The 25089-nt window shown below is 44.4% G+C and overlaps 1 protein-coding gene across 12 annotated transcripts in view; it reads left to right on the forward strand.

The window, feature by feature from the left end:
* The window catches only part of KALRN (kalirin RhoGEF kinase), a 645945-nt gene that overhangs the window by 574084 nt on the left and 46772 nt on the right, over positions 1-25089 (forward strand). For 4 of the 12 annotated variants that reach the window (XM_023214983.2, XM_023214975.2, XM_023215053.2 and 1 more), the window contains 12 exons: positions 989-1119; positions 5490-5556; positions 7307-7410; positions 7593-7662; positions 8295-8381; positions 9230-9322; positions 10799-10849; positions 11722-11799; positions 15226-15411; positions 15790-15961; positions 20666-20904; positions 23174-24241. In XM_023214983.2, coding sequence (XP_023070751.2) covers positions 989-1119; positions 5490-5556; positions 7307-7410; positions 7593-7662; positions 8295-8381; positions 9230-9322; positions 10799-10849; positions 11722-11799; positions 15226-15411; positions 15790-15961; positions 20666-20904; positions 23174-23428 — 1533 coding nt within the window. In that variant the 3' untranslated portion in view covers positions 23429-24241. Of the gene's footprint in view, positions 1-988; positions 1120-5489; positions 5557-7306; positions 7411-7592; positions 7663-8294; positions 8382-9229; positions 9323-10798; positions 10850-10884; positions 10966-11721; positions 11800-15225; positions 15412-15789; positions 15962-20665; positions 20905-23170; positions 24242-25089 lie in introns of those variants that run through there. The other 8 variants (XM_023214951.2, XM_023214965.2, XM_023215037.2 and 5 more) reach the window with 4 other exon arrangements.

Below are 25089 nucleotides of genomic sequence, written 5' to 3' on the forward strand. Positions count from 1 at the left end.
ATAGATAGATAGATAGATAGATAGATAGATAGATAGATAGATAGATATTCTGGCTGGGTGCATTGGCTCATGCTTGTAATCCCAACAGTTTGGGAGACTGAAGCGGAAGGATCACTTGAGCCCAGGAGTTCAAGACCAGCCTGGGCAACATAGTGAGACCCTGTCTCTAAAATAATAATAATAATAATAAAGAATAGCCTTAGATTAGTCTCTCATTATTTGTTTTACAGTTGCCCAACTTGACCTTACTCTCCAGCCTTACTGTGTATCCACACTACTCCTGCCAATTTGTATAATGAAATGCTAAATGTCACTGTGTAATCCTTCTTCCAGGACACTTGTAAAGGTGTTAAGATTGACTCCATTTTGAGTATTTTTATTGTTAATAGTTCCATCCATGGGGACGGGGAAAACCTCATCATCATAGGACATTTTTAACTTTTCAAAGGGGTTGTACAGCTATTATCTCTGCCTATTCCTTAGAAATCTGCAGAGAGGGAAGATTTAATTTGAAAACTGAGAAAAACTGAAGCATGGAACAATTTTAGCTATCTCACATAAATCATTCAGTAACTAGCAGATCTGGGATTCAAATTTAGGTTCTTTTACCCTTAGTTCCCTCTATGATACCACATTCACCCTTTTCACTTGTTTTTTGTAACTGCATATTTGGTATAGAATTGCAATCGTTAGCATTACCTCTGGAGCTCTTACCTAGAGATAGTCACTTTGACAATTTCATTATGTCTGAGAAATTGGCAGCACATAGATGCCAAGTACATCCTGGTTGCCTGAGAAGGTGGCAGCTCTGGGCTCCCTGCTGTAGGAGGATAAAGTCTCTGGTCTCCCAGTGCTTCACGGTGGTTTGGTGAGAACAGCCTTGGCTACTGATTTTCCATGTTGTCTATGGCTAGGCTGGGAGGACACAGGGATTCCAAATGACTTTTCAAAGTACACTTTTCTAAGGCTGTTTATTCTTTCTTTTCAGAGTCTAGAAGGAGGCTCATACCGGGGGAGCTTGAAAGACCCTGCGGGCTGCCTGAATGAGGGGATGGCCCCACCCACACCTCCTAGAAACCCAGAAGAAGAACAGAAAGCCAAGGCCCTGAGAGGCAGGATGTAAGTGGCTTCCCCACATTTCTCCCTGTGGTGCACATGTGAGTGTGGTGGACAATGGGCAGAGGTTGGGGAGAATTCGAGAGGGGTTCCCCACGCTGTTTCCACTGACATCATTCATTCTAAGAGTCAGATCTGTGCAGCATAGCACTGATAAACATTGAGCCACTTCGGCACTGACTTGATTGAAGATTAGGCTAAAGTATATTCTGTGAGATAGCTGCTATTACTGACAAAGTGTGGTTATAGGTCTGTTAGAAATTTGAAACAAGGTGATAAAAGGAAAATGGCAAAGTTGAGGAAACTATGAGACTGTTACTGAGGGCCTATAGAATCAGAGAATCTCTGACCGTGGCAGAAAGTCTGATAGTGGTCACCTAAGAAAACATTTCCCCAAATGTAGGAAAATTATATGTAGAGGAAAGAGCTGTTGTACCACCAAGCAGGTCCCATCTCTACTCCTTCTCCAAAGGTTTTAATTTTGCATCTGTTTCTGGGATTAGTTCCAAGAGAACTTCTTCTCCACTTTGTATAGTTAGTGGTAAAATATAATTCATAGTGCAGAACAATCCCATGTTATGCAAGAGTTATCTATGTTGATATGAAGTCAATCTATTATTTGAGCTGATCAAGAATATACTAGATACCACTAGTGCAGAAGCAGAACTCCTCCAAAACTTTCTTTTTTTTTTTTTTTTTTTTTTTTTGAGACAAGGTCTTGCTTGGTCACATAGACTAAAGTGCAGTGGCATGATCATAGCTCACTGCAGCCTTGACCTCCTGGGCTCAAGGGATCCTTTCGCCTCAGCCTCCCAAGTAGCTGGGACTACAGGTGTGCACCACCATACCTGGCTAATTATTTTATTTTCTGTAGAGATGGAGTCTCGCTTTGTTGCCCTGGCTGGTCTGGAACTCCTAGGTTCAAGTAATCCTCCTGCCTCAGCCTCCCAAAGTGCTGGGATTGCAGGCAGGATCCACCGCACTTGGCCAACTTTTGTTTTCTTGTTTAGGGTTTGGTTCTATGTTGGAAGCAGAGCTACTGATGAGTCTTAGACATAGCTCAGCATGTGAGAGATTATAAGCAGTAGCAAGAATTGGGGAGGCAGGTGTGAAGGGTCCCTCCCTGTTGTTAATTAGCCTGCCTCTCACTCTCAAATTCATCACTCCTTTAGCCTGGCCACAGACAGGAAAACTAGCAAAAATAAGTGAGGCCAGGTCCTTCTGTTACCTGGAAATGTACGAAGTGTCTATTTATGAGTTTTTGTTTCCTAGGAAACAAAAGTGAGAACATCACAGTGAAGGCCTGGTGTGAAAGCAGGGCTATCATATCACTTCTTAGCGGAGATGAACAAGTAGCATGTAAATCCTGTAATTCCATATTTACCCACTCAGCTTTGTGAGTACTCAAGGGGAACCCGAAGAAGTTGGTAAATGGGATAGAGGTTGAGAAATGCCATCCCCAAAGGGAAATTTCCTAGGACTTGCACAAAGCTGAGTCTCCTTAGCTTCTCAGGTTGTTGTTACACAGGTGAGGCCATGTTGGAGCTGATGTCTTAGTCCTTTGTCAAGCCAAAGCAAAGCTTAAGTCAGGAAGGTGACCTCTGAGGTGGCAGGTGGCCCTGGGCAAAGCCAGTCACTACTCTTAGCATGTGGGTTGAACTGGTCTTTGAGCAGTCATTTAAGCCATTGTCCAGATACAACAGGCCACAAAAGTTTGCTGTCTCTTTTGCCCACTTCACTCATCTCTTCTCCCTCTTCTCATTCTTGCCAAAATCCACACCTCTTCACATCCTGAGCTATCCTGGAAATACAGCTGTTAGAGTATCTCATTCCTCTTACTATATCTCATCCTTGTTCTATCCTGCTGTACTTTATGGTCATGATGAAAGGGTGGTGTAGAGGTGTTTCACTGTTAACCATATGTGAGGCCAGAGGCTGAGGGGTGTAGCGAACCAAGACTCAATCCAGAATATGGCAGCAGGGCATTAAAGGGTTAAATGAGAGCTCCATGGAGAAAAGATGAACACAAATAGTCATTTGTCCAGGAGAAGAAAAAAGTTGAGAATGGAGTTACTTGTCTTCAGGTTTTAGTCATTCATTCAACAAATACCGGTCTAACACCAGTTACGTACCATCAGTGGGATGCATCACTGAATAAGACAAATAATAACAACAAAAGTCTTTGCTCTCATAACAAGTTTAAATTCTAGTGGGAGAAATCAGACCATAAACAAAATAAATTATGTAGTATGTTGGAAACAAGCATAAGAAAAAAATAATAGAGCAGTGTAAGGGAGATCCAGAGAAAAAATGAGGCTGTGTTGCCATTTTAAATGGCCCTGGCATTTGCACAACGACGGGGGGAGGTAAGGAATTAGCCATAGAGAAAAAGTGTTCTCGAGAGAGAGAACAGCCGGTGCAATGAATCTAAGAGATTTTCTATGGAAGACCAGCCATTCCCTATCCCTGTGAAAGGAGGTTAGAAGTGGTTCTAACCTGTAGCTAAAATAATTTTAGTTGGACCAAAGAATAACATTTGTTTGTAAATAACTTCTACTAATAAGAACTTATCATGAAAAACATGCCTTCTTGTCAGTTCATTTGGCAATTAATTGTGCACTGCCTTGCGATGCCTGCAATTTAAATCCCTGATGTCACTTTTCAGAATGTCTTTTAATACGTCGTGGTCTCCCCAGGTACTTCATTAACCCTCCAAGGGAAGAGATGACAGGTCCACTAGCAGCACCTAATACAGTTCCCTTCTCTAGAGGCTGAGAAGCCAAAGATAGTCCTCATCTGTCAGCAAACAGCTTAGGATAAAAATATCGCTTGGAAACAGAGAGCTGGACTTCATCTCCAGAGGGCCCTCCCAGCCCCACATTCCCACTCTAACTTTCCTGTGGGTTTTCTTTTGCCACTTTCTACTAGGCAGTAACTTGGGCCATGGTAAAGATATATTTAAATGCTTTTATTTGGCCTTGCCAGTTCCTTCCTGTGGCCTAAAACACATGATTGTCTGTGCTGGAGAGGGAGCTGTTGGAAGTGCTGGGTGCACTGATAAAGAAGCGTGTGTTCCTCTGCTTCCTCCCTATTGCCCAGAGGCCCCAGCCCCAGGAATGTGGTGGCTTCTGGGGCTATACGGAGCAAGAATTTCAGATGAATCGCTTCCTGGGTTCAAAATGCTTACCACCCTTGTGCTGGGGTCCCACTTTGACATCTCAAAACTTTATCCCTTCTGCTACTTGGGCCCAAAATGCAATTGTGTGGTCCCGGGCAAAACTCGTTCCAATGAGATTGGAAGAGTTTGACTCCAGTAGGTTGCACAGCACCACCCTGCCCCTGTGCACAACTATTAGCGTTTTATGTAAAGCTCTTTGGCATCTGGACAAAAGACAGAAAGAGTGTTTGGGTTTGAGGCTTCAGGGACTTCCAAGAGCCAGTCAGAGTAGTTTACCAGGCAGTGGGCTGCTGGGAAAGAGCATGGTCTTTGGACTCTTACACAACTGGGTTCAAATCCTGGCTCTGCTACTCACTTTATAATCATGGTCAGGCTACCTAATCTTTCTGTCTCTGCATTTTCATTTATATAAAATAGGCTTTACAATACCTACCTTATTATAAGCATGGGAAAACCCACATGAAGGAAGTGGCATATAGTAAGTGGTAGAAAGAATTAACAAGAAAGAAACCAAGAGAGCAAATGTCCTTGTAATTGTTAAATCCTGCATCCTGGAGAAGGTAGGGATGCATTAAAGGTATGATGTTGGTGTGTCTGCAGTCCATCTTTCTGGCCTTGACTGGGGATCTTCCAGGCCAGTTACCATGGATACCTATCTGAATCATTGCAACTTTCATATCTTACAAGCTTCACTTTGTATCTATCCATGTCTTGGAGGACTTACAGGTTGGTAATCAAATTGTCTTTCTCCTCTTGTTAAGTGAAGAATGGAGCTGAAATGAAGGAAGAAAAGTCTCATCTTTATCCCCCGCCGACCCTGGCCTCAAAGCTTTCAGAACTCAGTTTTGCCAAAATGGTTGTCATTCTTTCTGCCCTCTGTCTATATAATTGTTCAGTTGTAGGTGAGGGAGAAACACGTGAAAAATAGAAAGAAGAATGCTAGGTGCTGAGCGTCATTTTTTGTGTGACTATTGTATGTCACCTGGGGACGTCCTTTCTGACCTTGGTGTCCTCAGCCCTTCAGTAGGGCCTCCTGTAGGGAAAGCATCCATAAGCATCTTTCCCAGGAGATAAATGTGGGTGTTTTAGGGGGTCTTGTCATAAAGGTGCCAAAGTAACTTTTCTGTGAACTTAAGTGAAGATTTTTGGCTTAACAATGAAGAGGAACACTCATTGTTCTTAATCTCCTGCTCAGGTTTGTCCTGAATGAGCTGGTACAGACAGAGAAAGACTATGTCAAGGATCTGGGCATTGTGGTGGAGGTAAGTAGAGGGTTCCAGGTGGGTCGGTGGTCACCCAACCAGGAGCACATTGGACCCTACCTAGGCTAAGGTGTTTTTTTTTTTTTTTTTTTTTTTTTGTTGAGACGGAGTCTCGCTCTGTCGCCCAGGCTGGAGTGCAGTGGCCGGATCTCAGCTCACTGCAAGCTCCGCCTCCCGGGTTTACGCCATTCTCCTGCCTCAGCCTCCCGAGTAGCTGGGACTACAGGCGCCCGCCACCTCGCCCGGCTAGTTTTTTGTATTTTTAGTAGAGATGGGGTTTCACCGTGTTAGCCAGGATGGTCTCGATCTCCTGACCTCGTGATCCGCCCGTCTCGGCCTCCCAAAGTGCTGGGATTACAGGCTTGAGCCACCACGCCCGGCCCAGGCTAAGGTGTTTTAATCTGATGGTTACATGTACTTTACTGTCTGAGCACTTGCAGAAATGAAAATAAAAATGGTAGTAAGTAGAATATGTAGGCAATATTTTTCTTTTCCTCTTGAAATAAGCTATTTAGAGGGAGGTAGGGGCCCGAATGTTATAGCATCGGGGAGCCTCTTGGTTAGAGTGGAACTCATTCCACTTTGTTTTAGGTGACCAAGCTATTGTCTTAAGAGCTTTTCTTTGATGTTTAATTATGTGGACATATATTCTTCAGAGCTATGAGCCACACAGGCATAAAACAGGTCATTCTTAGTGGAATCTTAGGGCTTATACATTTCCATAGATTTTAAGGATAAGTGTTATAGCTAGCAAAAACACAGATAAAAGGAAAACCCACCAATGAGCAAGGTTGACAGGTCCATAGTTAAGAGTCAACTTGGTAGTAAATTAAACAACTCTAGCTCTGTAGGGATTCACTTACGAGGAACTGAGACACTTGGATGAAAAAAAAAAAAACCTGAGAAAATAAATGGCTAATTTGAGTGACTTAGAGCCCTATTGTTAATCATCTTGAAAGAACATGAAGTCTAAAAATTATATGCCTACATTGCCTGCTGCTTCCTTACATTTGGCCTGAGTCCCCATCCTGTGAAATCTGCTGACTTAGGGTTTTGTATTTGCTTACGTGAACCTTGGATAAACAGATTAACCAGGCATATAGAAGACGTGAATTTTAACTTATGAAAAGTTATTCTTGTCTTTTTGTGGGGCTGGGGGCGTGGAAGAGGTACAGCAGCTTCCATACGCAGTCCAGCCCAGGAGTAGAGGACGAGGGAATCTGGAGACTGGGAGGCTGAACTGCAGGGAACTCAGACATCAGCGGTGCGATTATGGGACAAGTCTTCCAACACCCAGGTGCCTGGGTTTTCTTGTCTGTCAGATGGAGATAATCCTACCTGTCCAACCTCCAAACCTGATGTTAAACCAAAAATGAAATTCTGTATGATCGCATTTTTTAAAGTATTAGCATATTAAGACTTACTTCTAGGCCAGATGTATCTAATTCTGAGCCTTTACAGACCTTATTAACTTGGATTGGGAGAAGGAAGAGGGACAGCTTATTGTTTTCTTCTGTGCTGTGCTTAAGGGGACTGAAACCAAGAAGGGGATCCTGAAACTCATAAAAGTTTTGTCCTTTGCTCTGCACCGGGGGTAAAAGACCTGGTTGAATAGTGAGAAACCATAGAAGCATTTGTCCTCAAACTCACGCAGAGAGTGTGGGCTCGCAGGGGTGCTGTGGTGTGTGGCACGGCCCAGAAAGTTTTCCTCTGAAAATATTGCCAGTAACAATTGCCTTTGCTGCTGCAGGGCTTCATGAAGAGAATAGAAGAAAAGGGTGTCCCTGAGGATATGCGAGGAAAGGACAAAATCGTGTTTGGAAATATTCATCAGATTTATGACTGGCATAAGGAGTAAGTGTTACCGCTGCCCTGAGGATTCAGTGTCCTGGGAACCCAGGACTTGCGTCCTCTTCCTGCATCTGACTCAAGGGGTAGGGCTTAGGGGAGAGTCTTCTGTCACTCATCTTATTATTGAGAAATAATACAGTTCTGAATAATGTGGCTTCCTTCTCTTATCCCCTTTCTCCTTTTAGTTTTTTCCTGGCGGAACTGGAAAAGTGTATCCAGGAGCAAGACAGATTGGCACAGCTCTTTATTAAGCATGTGAGTGTCTCCCATCACCTCCTCCCCAACTCCTTCACTAGGCTCATTTATATTCATTTTAAAATCCTGGCCAGGCACAGTGGCTCACACCTGTAATTCCAGCACTTCAAGAGGCCAAGGTGGGAGGATTGCTTGAGCCCAGGAATTGAGACCAGCCTGGGCAACATAGCGAGGCCCCCATCTCTAAAAAGAATTTAAAAATTAACCAGGATTGGTGGCACATGCCTATAGTCCTAGCCACTTGTTGGGGGGCTGAGGCAAGAGGATCGCTTGAGCCCGGGAGGTCAAGACTGCAGTGAGCCATGATGGCCCCACCCTGCACTCCAGCCTGGGTGACAGAGCGAGACGCTGTCTCAGAAGAAAAATAAATAAAATTTCTTCTCTTCTGCTCTTCCTTGACTGACTTTCCTTCTCAGCCCTCTCTGAGTTTTTTTGTTTGTTTTTTTGACCACCATGGCGATTTGGAAAGTGGCTCTTGCCCACCACATTTATATCCCTGATATTCCGCTGCCTTGGTGCCTCCCCAGGCCTGCCTTTGTCCTTCGTTCACGTGGAGGCCAGCACGGCACTTTGAGATTGAACAAAAGGCACAAGATGGCTGACTGTCCGCATGTCTCTCTCTGTTCTTTCAGGAACGGAAACTACACATCTACGTGTGGTATTGTCAGAATAAGCCACGCTCAGAGTACATCGTTGCTGAGTATGACACCTACTTTGAGGTAAGCTGTGCAGGCTTTGCTGAACTGGGATGGGAGGAAAACTCAGGCCAAGACAGCCACTCTCAGAAATACCGGACATCATCCATCCATAGGTGACCCCCACACAGCACTGTTGACCCCTTCATGGCAGGAATAGCTGCCGCAACAGAGAAAGCAGTTTCTTAGCTAAATTCTCATAAGCACCTTCACTTGAGAGGAGCTGAAGTGGCCCAGTCTGGGTTCTGATTTGAGAAGCCCCTATTTGCAGAATAAGCCTGAACACACAGACAGTTTGAGAAACTCCAGTTCTTCTTAAGTGACCCTGGAGCAGATTGTACCCACCAGTCCCCCAGGGACCACTTACTGAGGTGCCTTCTGTTGGTTGAAGGGTTTGCAGCCACTTCCTAGTCTCTGCTTGGCCTAGCCTGGGAGGATTGATTTTGCAGGGAGAAAGGCAGCACCATCACTTAGAAAGAGCGCTCAGCTGAGTGTTGGGAGATCTAAGTTTAGGGCCCTGCTCCATAGGCTTGTGTGTCAAGGAGAAGCCCCTTTTCCCTGCCTTTGCCCTGAAGCAGTGGAGAGGATAAAGCCCCTCCAACTTGTCTCCCAGGACTGGGGTGAAGACCAAGGTGTGGAAGTACTCACTGTAAAAGCATGGGGGGAAGGCAAGAAGCCAGTGGTGACGTGTGTTACGTGTTGTTCATAACAAGTGAACAGTCCTCTAGGCAATTTTACCTCTCACACTGCTTAAAGATTCTTCAGCTTCTTTGGAAAACATGCAGACCTGTCTTCTATGCCTTTGAACCCTGATTCAGAGCACCCCAGTTCTTCAGTTCCTTTTTCTTCTAATATTGCTGCCTGTGTTTCAGGAGGTAAAACAGGAGATAAATCAGAGGCTGACACTGAGTGACTTCCTCATCAAGCCCATTCAGAGAATAACAAAATACCAGTTGCTCCTCAAGGTAAGAAGCTGGGAGCCTGGGTCAGGGCTGGGGAAGGGTCCCTCAGGCTCAGAGCAGGTTAGCGTAGCGCTAGGCATTCTGCCTCCACCACATTGTCCCAAAGGACTGTGAACTGTGGGAGGGGTGGTAGGTACGTGGGAACTTTTATCTGACTGCTGGTTACTCCATCAGCTTTGCCCCCAGATAAACTGCATGACTGTTCTTCCTGCCCTTAAGGTGGATTGTTACTTGATTCTCCTTTTTCAATTCACAGTCTTACTTTGTCTCAATCATTGACTTGATACCTTTAAAAAATAATAAGAATATAAAATCAGAGTGAACTACAAGGGAGAAAGAAAGGGAAAGGCAAGGCTTAGGAACCTTAGATTAGTAATACCTAAAATTTGATTTTATATATATATTTTATATATAAAATCAATGTATTTTATATATAATCAATATATATTATCAAATATTGTATATATATTTATTTATATTTGAGGCAGGGTCTCACTCTGTCACCCAGGCTGCAGTGCAGTGGCACTGTCATAGCTCACTGCAGCCTCAAATGCCTGAGGTCAAGTGATCCTCCCTTCTCAGCCTCGCAAGTAGCTAGGACAACAGGTGCATGCCATCATGCCTGGCTAATTTTTTATTTTTTCATAGAGACAGGGTCTCACTATGTTGCCCAGGCTGGTCTCAAACTCCTGGCCTCAAGCAATCCTCCCACCTCGGCCTCCCAAAGTGTTGAGATTACAGGCATGAGCCACTGTGCCCAGCCTAATTATATTTTAAACAATGGATTAACTTGATTCATCTTATGGAACTCGGAGGCTAAACAGGAAAGAGAGACTTAACTTTCCTTTCTCTCCTTTCTTGTCATAATCCCCCTTTCCTTCCGTCTTCCCTCCCTCTCACTCTTCCTTCTCCAATAGCTTTGAATTTTTGAGGCTGGGTGCAGTTGCTCACATCTGTAATGCCAGCACTTAGGGAGACCGAGGCAGGTGGATCATCTGAAGTCAGAGTTCGAGACCAACCTGGCCAACATGGCAAAAACCCGTCTCTACCAAAAATACAAAAATTAGCTGGGTGTGGTGGCACTCACCTGTAATCCCAGCTACTCAAGAAGCTGAGGCAGGAGAATTGCTTGAACCTGGGAGGCAGAGGTTACAGTGAGCCGAAATCGCACCACTGCACTCCAGCCTGGGCAAAAGAGTGAGACTCTGTCTCAACAAAAAAAAAAAAAAAAAAGAAAAAAAGAAAGAAAGTAAGTAAGAAAAGAAAAAAGAAAAAGAAATTTGGATCTTCTGGGAGTTCTCTCTCTGTTATTACATCTTACGTAACTCATAATTTCATTTCTCAGCTACTCGAAACCATTGCACCTCTGCTGGGAAGGAAAGTCTCCAGGGTGTTATTGTATTTTTATGATAAGTTGTTTCCCTGCTGTTTTACTAATTTTACCCCTTCCCACACTCCCCTGCTTCCCCTACTTGTTAGGACTTCCTGAAATACAGTGAGAAGGCTGGTTTGGAGTGCTCAGATATCGAGGTGAGTTTTCTGCTTGTAATGCTTGCTGTTCTTAGGGGCCATATTGGTTATCTCTCTCTAGAGGGGAAAAGATTGTCTCAGGAAGACCATGGATCCAGGTGCACCCCTCTCAGACAGTAAGAGGCTCTTGTAAACAGCTTTGTACCTGCTTGAGGAATGGCAAGTGTTAACACAGTGTCTCCTAGAACTCGATAACATCTGTCCTGGGGTGGACTACAGCTTAGCCCCACTGTTCTTTAGGTTCCTGGTGACACATAGTAGGAAAGGGTAACCCCTTAATATCCTTCAGAGATTAGATGTAAGTTGCACAAAGCCTCAGTACGCAATTTTATTCGTGAAGGCAGGTATTATTTGAGTCAAACATATAAAGTATTCCATTTTCACCTCCCTATCCAAACCCTGCAGACTACTTCCAAGTGAAGTCCTTTGAGGCAATGTCACCATAGGATTATTTTAAGCCAGAGAGGTTACAGACCATTCTGACAGATTATTTTAGTTTAAGACCTCTAGTGGCTCACAAGCCAGGCTAAGCTGTTGCCTGGGCAGCCAGGAAGCAACAGAGAGAAGAAAGAAAATCTGAGAAGGCAAGGGAATTGATGAACAAAAACAGGAAGGTAGGGAAAGGAGGAGCTGAGTAATATTCCCCCAACATATGCTCAGTGATTGACGTGGAGCCCCTGTGCTGAGGACCAACACCCCCTCTCTGGAACAGAAAGCCCCATACTCTCTGAGTGGACAGCAGGAACCAGCGTCCCTTCCTAGAGTAAAGGAGCCACCAGAGATGAAGTCCCTGTTTTCCAGCACTGAATTACCAAGAGCTTCCTGCCTGAGTGCCGTTCCCCGTCCTGAGTGACGATTATTCTTTCCCACAGAAAGCAGTGGAGTTAATGTGCCTTGTTCCCAAACGTTGCAATGACATGATGAATCTAGGACGTCTGCAGGGCTTCGAGGTGAGTCTTTAAGAATGTGTCTAAGCCCATTCTCTCCAGGACAGTAGAAGCCCAAGCTGTTGCGGCTTCCTCCCTCTGAAGCCCTGTGTCCTGCCTCTGCCTCCTTCATTCACTCACCACTGTGCCTTCATGCCCGGGCCCCTCTGGTTCACAGTCCTGGAAGATGCATCTCTTTAGGAAGTCCAGCAGTAGGAGGTCATAAGAAGTTACAGAGCATTTGGCCAAACCAAAGTCAGAATTCCAAGGAGACTGCAAAGACCCAAAGACCCAGAGTTCTTTTTTTTGTTTTTTGAGATGGAGTTTTGCTCTTGTTGCCCAGGCTGGAGTGCAATGGCGACACAACCTCTGCCTTCCAGGTTCAAGCGATTCTCCTGCCTCAGCCTCCCAAGTAGCTGGGATTACAGGCATGCGCCGCCACACCTGGCTAATTTTTTGTATTTTCAGTAGATACAGGGTTTCTCCATGTTGGTCAGGCTGGTCTTGAACTGACCTCAGGTGATCCCCTGCCTCGGCCTTCCAAAGTGCTGGGATTACAGGCATGAGCCACTGCTCCCAACTGTTTCCTTTTTTTTTTTAATAAGCACATCAATCATATTCTATTAGGGCTCACTTGCATGACTACTTCACTTTAACTTGATTGCCTCTGTAAAGACCCCGTTTCCCACTAAGGTGACATGGTGATATTCTGGCACTTTAGGGGCCAGGACTTCAACATAGGAATTGATGAGGGGCAGGGAAGGAGAGAAAACACAATTCAGCCCATAACGGTGGACCTTTGAAGAGCAAATTGACTTTCTAATTTAAACTGAATAACTGACTGTTATTAATGTATATCCAAACCTAATAAATTAGCCACACGTAATATGTTTTTAAGATTAATATGATAAAATTGGAACTGACACAATTATTGATTGGTACCTAGTAGTTGTTGATCCCTTTAGAGAAAGATGTGTATCTTCTATTTCCCAGTGGTCCGAAACCTAAGCTTTCATTATTCCTTTTTTGGGGCAAAGGGATTCCTAGAATTTGAGATAACTAAGAAATAAATGGCTTGTTTTTTTTCTGGCTACACTGGAATGGAATAGATACAAGACAGATATATAGTTGACTCATACTCATACCACTGTATGAGTAATTTAGGGGATAGTGTATTTAAGTTTGGGTTCATGCATTGGATTCATGACATTCTTGAGCCAAATTCTCTTCTCCTGCTTGCCCTTCCAGCCCATCCATGTGTCCCTGTCTGGTTTTCATGCTTTGCTGTGACAGGAACTATGTGGATGGTTTTCTTTGCTGTGCGTTTTTCATAAGCTCTTGATCTTCCAAAGCAGGCTGGAGGCATTAGTGTAAGTAGGGTTACTCGGCAGATACACACTGAGTTCTTAACCATTTTTCTTCAGTCATACTGGGTGGAGTTTTATACTTTTTTCCTTGGCATTACATCAGGTCTGAGGCTATACTGAACAAACCAAGAGATCCGTTTTGCTCTTCAACCTTGAAGACCCCATGTTTTCTGAACAGGAGACTAACTGTGCTTCTCTGGGTCTCTGGAGGAAGTGACCACTGGCAGGAGGAGTGGCGTCTGATTGTGCTGTCTGCCCCAAGTTAAACTTCACAGGAGCTATGTTGTACATGTGCATGTGCGCGTGTGTGCGTCCATGTAAGGGCACACACAAGCACGGAATCAAGCTTTTAAGTTAAGCACTGCTCTCTCCTGTTTTTGTCAAGCCACCAGAACCTGCTTTTGGCATTCCTTCAGCTAACTGGGAAGGGCAGTGAGTATGTGTCTATTCTCTCAGCCCATGGCTTTGAGCTTGAGAGAAGTTAGAGCCTCCTCTTTTAAATTCCCCCCCACTTTCAAATCCTTTGGCTTTCCCTTTGATGCTGGCCAAGCTATAAGCCATGATAGGTTCTTATGTAATATTAATAGAGCTTTCCTGGCTAGCTGGTCACTGGCTTAATATTAACTCTGGACCAGGGTAGAGATAAGCCTGTTTGGCTGCTGACACTGGCAGTAAGGAGCCATGATCCAAGCAGAGGGCAGGCACTTCTCAGGAACACAAAAGAAAAATAACCCCTCTGCTGGGTAGTGTTTGGAATAAGGCATCACATGAAGGGAATGGCCACATTTGCTCTGAAGGGCAGAGTTGTCGCCTGAGAAAGAGTACCTGCATTTCAGAGGAGGCCCTCAGATTGCTCTCTCTGATGTCAGGGTCTTCTTGTTGCAAAGCAATAGAAATGCAAGGTGCTCTGACAGAGTCTGGGAAGACTTTCTGGGTTGGGCCATATTCCCTTTGAAGCTGTGAAGATGTCTCTGAAAATCTCATTAGAAACTGACAAACCAAATAGGTTCTGCCTCCTCAGTTAGGTGTCAGGTGGCCTAGTAGCTAGAATCATTTTTATTTTTATTTTTTTATTTTATTAATTTTTTAAAATTAATTTATATGTGTATTTATTTTGGCACAGAATCTCATTCTGTTGCCCAGGTTGGAGTGAAGTGGTGCAATTTCGGCTCACCACAAGCTCTGCCTCCCAGGTTCAAGTGATCTTCGTGCCTCAGCCTCCCCATAGCTGGGACTACAGGCACACACCACCACACCCAGCTAATTTTTATATTTTTAGTAGAGATGGGGTTTTGCCATGTTGGGTAGGCTGGTCTCGAACTCCTGACCTCAGGTAATCCACCTGCCTTGGCCTCCCAAAGTTCTGGGATTACAGGCATGAGCCACCGCACCCACCCTGGAGTCATTTTTAGAAGAATCGCAGAACCCAGAAAAGTATCTACCAGCTTATAAAATGTGGAGACCTATCTATAGTACCCCCAACTTTACCTGTTGGCCTATAGCTAGAAACTAAGATTGCAGAATTTCCCCATCCTAAAATAATTGAAGAAGAGAGGGGAGTGACTTATCCGAATATTTGTGGTCCTGCCTTTATCACTTCCCTTGTCTACAAGTGAGTTCAAGGTTGGTGGCCATGAGAAGGCCCTTGGTCCTTGGCCCATACTGCAAAGGAACCAGGCAGGCACAGTTCTCAGAGCTCTGAGGATGGAAAAAGCCACTTGTAGCTCTGAGTGTCACCTACTTTCCATTGTCCTTTCAATAAAAAACAAGAAGGACCAGGATTATGACTTTTCTGCTAATAATATTACCTTCCTGCCTTCTGGCATGTGCCTGGAGCTGTTTCTCAGGGGTTCCACAGCTTGCTTTCCCTTTCCCTCCAGGGCCCTTGTGTGAGCAGGAAAGTGGCCAAGGTCGGCCCCCAGATGAGTGGGTGGGTCCCAATTCAGTCTCTTCCTAGAGCCCTGAGGATTTTGATGTCAGATCTGTTGTCCATATCCCCAGATGGGGAGGTTCTGTGGACCCAGAGGGCAGTGGCCATCTCCCCATTTTTCATTCACTTCACCCCAGCCCCTCTTTCCTTCAGGGCACCCTGACTGCTCAGGGGAAGCTGCTACAGCAGGACACATTCTATGTGATTGAGCTGGATGCAGGCATGCAGTCCCGGACCAAAGAGAGGCGCGTGTTCCTCTTCGAGCAGATTGTCATCTTCAGTGAACTGCTCAGGAAGGGATCCCTCACCCCTGGCTACATGTTCAAAAGGAGTATCAAGGTGAGGATCCCAGTGGTGATATGAAGGGGCAAGGAAGAGCCCAGTTCTTGGGAGCTGCTTCCCTAAGACAAGGCACTGGAGTTATGACATCCAGAACCATGAAGATCTTTCAGCCTAATAACCTTCGGTCATGCAGGTTGAATGACAGTGATTATCTGTGAAGCTGAGGTGACAGACTGAACCAGTCTCCAGCATGATCCTGCAGGTTCCCTGGAACATGTCACTCACCCAGAGACAAAAACCTAAGTACTGTCCTGCTAGATCCAGGGCAAAATTTGGAAGCTTGTCCTGAAATAGAAACTTTGAGGAACAGTAATATGTTGCTGATTTTTTAAAAAATCTCTTAAATATAAAAAGGATCAACTTGTTTTCTTCCAGATGAATTACTTGGTCCTGGAGGAGAACGTGGACAATGATCCCTGCAAGTTTGCACTCATGAACCGAGAGACTTCTGAGAGGGTCATTCTGCAAGCCGCCAACGCTGACATCCAGCAGGCCTGGGTGCAGGACATCAATCAAGTCCTAGAAACACAGCGAGACTTTTTGAATGGTGGGTGCTAGGCTTGGTTTCTTGCAGGGCCATGTCAAGGGACTCCACAACTTCTGAGCTTCCTTGGGTCTGGGTTCATGGTGAGTTATGAACCCAGATCACATTTTATGGAACTCCAACTTTGTAGTTTTCAGAAACACTTTTGAATTTTTCTGAATCTGAATACACAAGAAGAACAGATAGGGTATGAAAAAGAATCTCCATCTTTCTGATAGAAGAGATTTCAGTTATGGGACACAGGATATATGTCTTGTTGCCATCACTACCGCCTGGTACTAATTTGGGCAAAAGTCTGAGGTAGGCATATCCTCTGTGTCTAAGGGGCCAGGGCCGGCTAGAAATGACATGTATTTTTCCACTTTTCATAGCTTCTCTAGTGTTAACTAGAGACAAATGAGAGTTTGGCCAATCAATTCAAATCCCTCCTCTGCTCCCAACAGTGTGAGAGCCTAAATAAGTCACGTTGCTAGCCAGCCTTACCCCTTTTAAATGAGAGATGATTGCTAACTTTAAATTTCTGTAATACCCTGAAACTTCCTAGAAGAAAATCGGTGGTTACGCAGAGGGTGTAGCTCTCTGTGGCCCTTGCAGGAGCTCCCTCATGGGTGGTGTGAACTGGAGTGGAGTAGAGTTGCCACTTTGTATATATTTCTTTATTTTTTCCTCTGCTGGGATTTTCTTCACACAGAGCTTGGCATGGGAAAGGGGTGTGCAATTTTAAACTAGTGGCTGATCTCTGCTGACTTGGTTAGCTCTGACGTCTAACCAAGCAGAAACAGAGCTTGTAGTTGAATGCAAAATGTAACTAGTAAAGAAGTAAACCTGAAGGCTCAGCAAGCACATATGCCTGGATAGACACATACACACACACAAAACCACCTTTGGGTATACCACCTCTTCCTGCCTGTCCTGAGATCTGTACTACATGGCCATATGTGCTCACATGAGTGCACACAAAGGTACACACATGTACACACGTACAGGCCCACCCTTGGGTGTGTCACATTTTCATGCCAGTACTAGGATCTGGACTCTCAAATGATCCAGATACAGCATGTTCTGGGTGTCTAGAATGGAACTAAATGCTGAAGGGAAAGATAAAAGGTGACATACGAGTTGAGGACCTTGAGCAGGTCATGACATTTCTCTGGGCCTTGTGACTGGTTTTTAAAAAAGAGAGTTCAGGTAGATATACTCCGCCCATGCTGGCATGCTCCGTGATGAGCCAGTCTTCCTGGAAGCAGGAAACCTGACATCCTCCCTACAATATCAGTTTCCCTATATTATAAGGGATTTAGCACAGTGTTTTAAAGACAAATAGAAGGAGATCATGTAACAGGATGCCATGACTTTTGAAGATAGAACATGAGACTTCAAAGCAATTTTGCACTTACAGAAAGTATTTTTGGGCCAGGCTCCTGGCCCTCAACTGTAAAAAAAATTTGGTGAAAAACAACTAGACTAAGTGATCTCTAGGATTCTTTTCACTCTAAAATATCTAAAATTAAACACCAGCCCAGCCCTGAGGGATGGTCATGAAAGTTGTGTATGGCTTATGATTTCTGAATATATGACTTCAAATGAACACTTTTGTTGATAAAATAATTTTATGCAAAAATGTGTGCATATATAAAATATATCCATTTAAATTGCATTCTATTAATTAGGAGTTTCTGATAGATTTTAAGTGGAAATTAAGAATTTTAAAATTCATCAATTTGGGACAAAAGAAAAATAAGGTATAACAGTAAAGTTGAAACAAGAAGTTATTGACATAACAATAATGGCTCTTGTATATTGAATCCTTGCTCTGTGTCAGGCACCATGCTAAGCATTTTACATGGTTTTTCACATTTAATCCTCACGTCAACATGGAGAGGTAAGTACTCTCGTCCTACTTTTTTTCAAGTGAGGAAAAGGAGACTCAGAACTTGTCCAAGGTCACAGAAACAGTGAGTGATAGAAACAGGATTTGAATCCACAGCTACAGGACTTCAAATTAAGGTTGTGAACCACAGAACTGCAGTATAGGTGCTAGTGTTAGAGCAGTCATTTATTTAATTATGATCTCCCCAGCAACCAAAGTGAAGAAAGAAACAGGATCAGACATAAGACACTGTATCGATCAGTCAAAAACAAACCCTGTAGGGATGCAGTTTTCTTGATTCTGAGAATTCAGTTATGCCAATGGAGGTTGGTGAAAGAATACAGGCTGTCCATTTAGCTTATTTAAGAAGGTATACTATTTTCAAATGTTTTAGCACAATTATTGTAAATAACCAGGTAATATCACAATTCCATATGATGGGAATTGAGTCATAAAATCAGTTTGATAAGGCATACTTTATAACTCTGCTATGTACTTAGGACTTGGAACTGTATTTATTTAGGCATAGTCAATGATTCAGACCTTTACTTGGTTCCAAGAGACCTTTTGCCTAATGAATCATGGAGATACAGTCAGCCCTTGGTATCCACAGGGAATTGGTTCCAAGACCTCCCGAGGATACCAGAGTCTGTGGATGCTCAAGTCCCTTACATAAAATGGCATAGTGTCTGCATATGACCTATGTACATCATCCTGTATACTTCAAATCATCTTTAGATTATTTATAATACCTAATGTATATGATGTGTAAATAATTGTTATACTATATTGTTTACGGAATGAAAAGAAAAAAAAACTCTGTACATGTTCAGTACAGACTACAACCATCTTTTTTCTATCTTTTTCCCTCATATATATATATAATTTTTTTTTTTTTTTTTTTTGAGACAGAGTTTCACTCCGTCACCCAGGCTGGAGTGCAGTGGCAAGATCTCGGTTCACTGCAAATCTCCACCTCCTGGGTTCAAACGATTCTCGTGCCTCAGCCTCCCGAGAAGCTGGGATTACAGGCGTATGCCACCACGCCTGGCTAATTTTTGTATTTTTAGTAGAGACAAGGTTTCAAGTGATCCACCCGCCTTGGCCTCCCAAAGTGCTGGGATTACAGGCATGCACCACTGCGCCTGGCCTTTCCCATGTATTTTCAACCCGCAGTTGGTTGGATCCATGGTTGTGGAGCCCGCAGATACAGTGGGCTGACTGTGTTACCGAAGTAGGTTATCATCTCCTAAATACTTAATGCCCACAAAACGCTCCTCAGTGAGAGAGGCAGTGCTCTGGTGGGCCCGTTATTACTTTGACACATACAAGAGACAAGGATGTGATGATGGACCAGGGCCAGGCTTCTACTTACAGAGATGTGTGCAGGTATCTCAGAGCCAATCTTTCCTTCTGAGACCTCAGATAGAAAGGAAGTGTGGCCCTATGTTGAGTCCTATTGAGGTATGTACCTATCACAGTAGCAACATCCTTAGAATTGAGAAGTTCTCTGGGCCCCAGGTGTTCACCCACTTAAATAGTTGTTACAGTGCAAACTGATGAAAATGACATAATCAGTCAACCCTTGAAGTCATTCTTAAAGAATTGGACCTGTATGGCATTTGCCTGGCTCTCCCTCTGTAGTTCTCAGACCTTACAACCTTGTTACCTTAAACTCAATAAAACAACGCTCCAGTCTTTCCCTTCACATCAGCTTGTTCTCCTGTCTTCTGAGTTCCACTGACTGCCATCCTCCAAGTCTCCAAACCCGAGCCATCCTCGATTCTTGCATTGCTTTCCCACCTAGGCTGTCACAGTCTCATCTCTCCCGACCTCACCACAGCCGCATCTATTCCATATCTGCCGGTCCCGCTCTCCTAGACCTTCTGCCTCTCGCTTTTACCATTCCATGGCTTCTGAATTAGACAAGAAGCCGGCCGCGCGCGGTGGCTCAAGCCTGTAATCCCAGCACTTTGGGAGGCCGAGACGGGCGGATCACGAGGTCAGGAGATCGAGACCATCCTGGCTAACACGGTGAAACCCCGTCTCTACTAAAAATACAAAAAATTAGCCGGGCAAGGTGGCCGGCGCCTGTGGTCCCAGCTACTCGGGAGGCTGAGGCAGGAGAATGGCGTGAACCCGGGAGGTGGAGGTTGCAGTGAGCTGAGATCCAGCCACTGCACTCCAGCCTGGGCGACAGAGCAAGACTCCGTCTCAAAAAAAAAAAAAAAAAAAAAGACAAGAAGCCTTCTGTCTCCAGTCCCTCCTCCTAACCACTGCAAGGTTAATGTGGCTCTCTGATGATAGAATCTGAATTTAAAGCTTTAAAGTTCATTCCATCCAGTTACTTTTCATGACCTTCAAAATTTGGTCCAGATTCACTGGCCTCACTTTCTAGACTTTTCATACCATGGCATGTCCCACCTCACAGACCTTTCTCGTTTCTTCTTCCTCCAGGGAGACCCAAGGCCCTAGGCATTCTGACTACTTCCTGTTCCCCTCACCAGCATGTCACACTTGCTTCCTTCCTCCAGCCTAAGTGCCAGAGTCTGGCCACAGTTCTCTTCCGAAGCTCTTTGTCACCACCACCACCACACGTATTACAGAGCCTTCTCTCTCTTTGCACAACCCTTGGCACCTCACATATGGCACCATTTTGTTTTTTGTATTTTCATTATTTAGGTAGATGTCTTAGTTCTTACATTGCCTTAAAATCAAGGGTAGTGTTTTTCTCACTTGTCCACACGATGCCTAACACAAAGCCTTGGGTCTAAGAGGCCTCCAAATCCTTGTGGGATTCCCAACGCTTAGCGTAACCACCTGCTCTTATCCCACAGCACTGCAATCGCCCATTGAGTATCAGCGGAAAGAAAGGAGCACAGCTGTGATGAGGTCTCAACCTGCCAGGCTTCCCCAAGCCAGCCCCAGGCCCTACTCCTCTGTTCCTGTGGGCTCAGAGAAGCCCCCAAAGGGCTCCAGCTATAACCCACCTCTGCCTCCCCTGAAGATATCTACCTCCAATGGCAGTCCAGGGTTTGAATACCACCAGTCTGGGGACAAGTTCGAAGCCAGCAAGGTAAGTGACAACTCATTACTCCCACCCTTGTCACTACGCGGGCACAGCCTCAGGGGTTACTTTAGGAAGAGACAGAGTCTCGGTCTGTCACCCAGTCTGGAGTGCAGTGGCGTGATCTCAGCTCACTGCAACCTCCGCCTCCCAGGTTCAAGTGAATTCTCCTGTCTCAGCCTCCCGAGTAGCTGGGACTACAGGTGCCCCACCACACCCAGCTAATTTTTGTATTTTTAGTACAGATGGGGTTTCACCATGTTGGCCAGGCTGGTCTCAAATTCCTGGCCTCAAGCGATATGGCCACTTCAGCCTCCCACAGTGCTGGGATTATAGGCGTGAACCACTGCACCCAGCCAGGAAGTGGCATCATTGAATGCTTGCTGATTATTTTAGCAGGAACAGCCCACTAAGTACAGTCTAGTCTCAATTTTGTTTTTCTTTCCCTATAAATTGGGTGAGTTATACCAGTTTCCTCTAGCAATCATAACAATGGATGATTTTTGCTAAATAGAATAGTTGCGGTGTGGATCATCTTCATCCAAAAGTCACTGCTGTAGTGTTTGACATCTTAAAAAGAGATCACCCTTTCTAATGATGATCTGCCTTGAGCACCTACTGAAAGAAGTTCACTGTTCTTCACCATCCATCGGCTGATGTGGAAGGGAAGTCGATCATCAGTGTGAGAATGGGAGAAGTCTAACTTGGATTGAATGTTTGTCATAGATAATCCACAACTCAAACATCACCATGAGGCGAGTCAAAGACTCAAGCATAGATTTAGTCTACACAGCTATTTCGCCCCTACAAGGTAGGTAGAACAGGAGAGAAATGGGAAAAGTGCTAGATTAGGAACCAGGCAAACCTGGTTTCTATTCCCAATTCTGCAACTCACTTGCTTTAGAACATTAGCAAGTTAGTTAATCTCATTAGGCCTCAGTTTTCTCTAGAACTCAGTGGCTCTATGACTAGGAACACTTACATTTTTTATCTACATGTTCCAATTTTATAGTTTTATTTCTCCCCAAAATTATTAGTTTATATTGGTTATGTTAAAAAATAATTAGTGTCCAGGAGTAACTAGACCAATTTGTTCCATCATATCACCTGGAAATGATTTTCCACCTTAAAAAACAATCCTGCCTTTGGGAGTAAGTTGAAGTCACTTTGGCATTTTGTCAAACATATCGGGCCGGATGCGCTGGCTCATGCCTGTAATCCCAGCACTTTGGGAGGCCAGGGCAGGGGGATGGCTTGAATTTGAGAGCTCAAGACCAGCCTGGGCAACATAGCAAGAACTCGTCTCTAATAAAACTTAAAAAAAAAAAAAATTAGCCAGGCGCAGTAACATGCACCTGTTGTCCCAGTGACTGAGGCGGGAGAATCGCTTGAGCCTGGGAAGTCGAGGCTACAGTGAACTATGACTCTGCCACTGCACTCTAGCCTAAGTGACATAGCAAGACCCTGTCTCAAAAACAGCCAAACAAAAAAAAAAAATGTATATATTGAAGAATTTGTATGTATATTCTGTATGTATATACATACAGAATATGTATGTGTGTATATACAGAATATGTATATACTGAAGACTTCTGACTCTTACCATGCTCTGTGAGGCAGCCAGACCTCCTTGGAAAGTTACAAGTCTGTCTAGATGCAGCTGCCCTGATACAGACTCACATGAAAAGGTCATAGGCAGCATCTCTTGTATTAATGAGTAGGGGAGGGTACCTGGTGGCTGCAGGAAGTTGGGTAAGGGTAGGTCATGGCCTTGCCTTTGAATTGGGCAGAGATAAGAGGGTCAGAATATAGAGTAAAGCCAATGCATTTTCAAAAAGAGAAAAATTTAATATCAAACAATCCATGTTCTTATCATTGAAGAATTGTGACCCCTGACATGACCCTTATGCTGACCTCATTCTGCCCAGGTGCTTACATATCCCTATGCCACTGCCAGGTTCTTCCTTTCACTTGTAAGAGAATGCTGGCAGGAAGGCTGTATGCTAGGAAGGGGCTTCCAGGTCGAAGGTGTGCTTGTACCTTTATGTGGGCTGGAGCCTATTCACCCTGGATGATAATATTGTTGAAACATTGCTATTAAAAAATATACTTTCAGAGCACCTTATTAATAGTATGTCATTACTCAAGAGCAAATGCTGCCTGCTGCCTACCCTGCTAGTGGGAGATTTGGCCTTGAACCATTGGGTAGGGTGCTGAGCAAGCCGACATGAACTAGCGTCCTTGTATTTGTGCCCCTCTTACCCTTATCTCCCAGCAGAACGACCTGGGAGGCTGCAATGGGACCTCGTCCATGGCCGTGATCAAAGATTACTATGCACTGAAGGAGAATGAAATCTGTGTGAGCCAAGGTGAGGTGGTCCAGGTCCTCGCCGTCAACCAGCAGAACATGTGTCTGGTGTACCAGCCTGCCAGCGACCATTCCCCCGCCGCCGAGGGCTGGGTCCCGGGCAGCATCCTGGCGCCCCTCACCAAAGCCACAGCAGCAGAAAGTAGTGACGGGAGCATCAAGTAAGTGCCTCGTTGGCTTCCCCGGGAGAGGAGTATGAGGATTAAAAATATTCAGAAACAAACAAAAGAACACAAAAATGCAAACACATGGTAGGGAATTACTGCTGCTTATTCTCAACAGTGCCACGGAACCAATGTTTGAGTGCTGGCACCATATGCAGCATGGGGCATCCAGGCTGGAGTGGTCCAGTTTTTTTGTTGGTGGTGGTGGTGTTTTTTCTTTCCTTTTTTTGTAATTTTCTGTTCATTTTTTCCCTCTTTTTCCCCCCCACTCATTAAGAAAAGAACCCTACTGAAACCCTAGGTGACAAAAGGTGTGCTTTCTGTTGCCACATTTGACCCACCACAGGACTCACTGGACTGGACTTCTATTTATATTGTATTAAGTAACGGATATATATATATATATATTTTTTTGATTGACACCAAAAATTACCTTGGCACAAATGCCAAACCTGGAAAGGTCAGAGGCCCGCTGCTTCTCCCAGGAGGGAGGGAACTTTTTGGTTGTCTGTGGCAATTCCTCTGTACAGATTGTAACTTTTTAAAAATTCCCTTCGACCCCGTCACTTGAATATATGTTCATAGTAATTTGTAAGATACTTCTTTTCCTTATTTTGGTTGCAAAGACCCTTCCGAACACATTCCTGTATAAAGTATTTTGCACTATTTAAAGAAACCCATACGGATGAAGTCAGGTTGTGCAATATGAAGGCGTCACAATGCTCATCGTTGTACCTGTCATGTAACTGATCAGTTTAAATGTACTATTTTAAATATGTAAAATAAATTTTCACCATGAGCATGTTTTAATGAAGTTAAAGACTAGTTGACCCTTTTTCCCCCCATTTCACTATTCTTAGACTTTCAAGTGTGCAAACAATTCTTCTTTTCCTTTTCTTGTTTTTTTCCTTTTCTGTATTTTAGGTTTTGGGTGAATGCATTGGCCTTTTTTTTCCTACACAAAAAGTACTTTTGTTGCTAAAGTTCTGACCCTGGCCTTCCCTCCTAAACAGCCCCTGTTGATTTTCCCTAACCTCTGAGGTGAGGGAAGGTACAAATTCGATGCTGTCCGACTGGTTCCCTGCAACTGGGCAGCCCTAAAGTGCTGATGTCAATTAATGACCAGAGTAGAAGGCAGTGTTTGGCTGGCATTCCCCGCTGCTTTCCATGCTGCGTAGTGATCCATGGAAGACCATGGCGCAGGAGGCTCCCACGAGCTATCTGAGCAGTGGCACCAGCAGAACTGCATTGCTTTGGCCCTGTCTCTAGGACAGGGGATAGCAGCTGCTGACATCCCCCTGTCCTCACTAGGTAACCACAGGCTCAACCAAAAATCCACAGTGGCCCGTAAGGCACAATAGCCCCCATGCATTTTATCCTAAGTACACTTGTTTTGGGTGCCTTTTAGGAAGCCTTGGGATAAAGGTCCTCGAAGCACTGAAGTTTTTATTAATCAGGGGACTTGCAGAGCTAACTCTTAATGATTTATCCTCTAAATATCCAGGTACTAAACACTTCTTCCTCCCTACCTTTGGTTCTGTTGGCTGCTTATCCATACCTTCCGTGGGAGGGAAGGTAAAAGGATGTCAGACCGAGCAAAAGAGAGCAGATTGAAATACATATGGGTCATTTTGATTTCTTGTCAGTCGCTCTTGCACAAGG

This window comes from Piliocolobus tephrosceles, chromosome 2 (assembly GCF_002776525.5).
Source record: "Piliocolobus tephrosceles isolate RC106 chromosome 2, ASM277652v3, whole genome shotgun sequence".
NCBI classification, from domain to species: Eukaryota; Metazoa; Chordata; class Mammalia; order Primates; family Cercopithecidae; genus Piliocolobus; species Piliocolobus tephrosceles.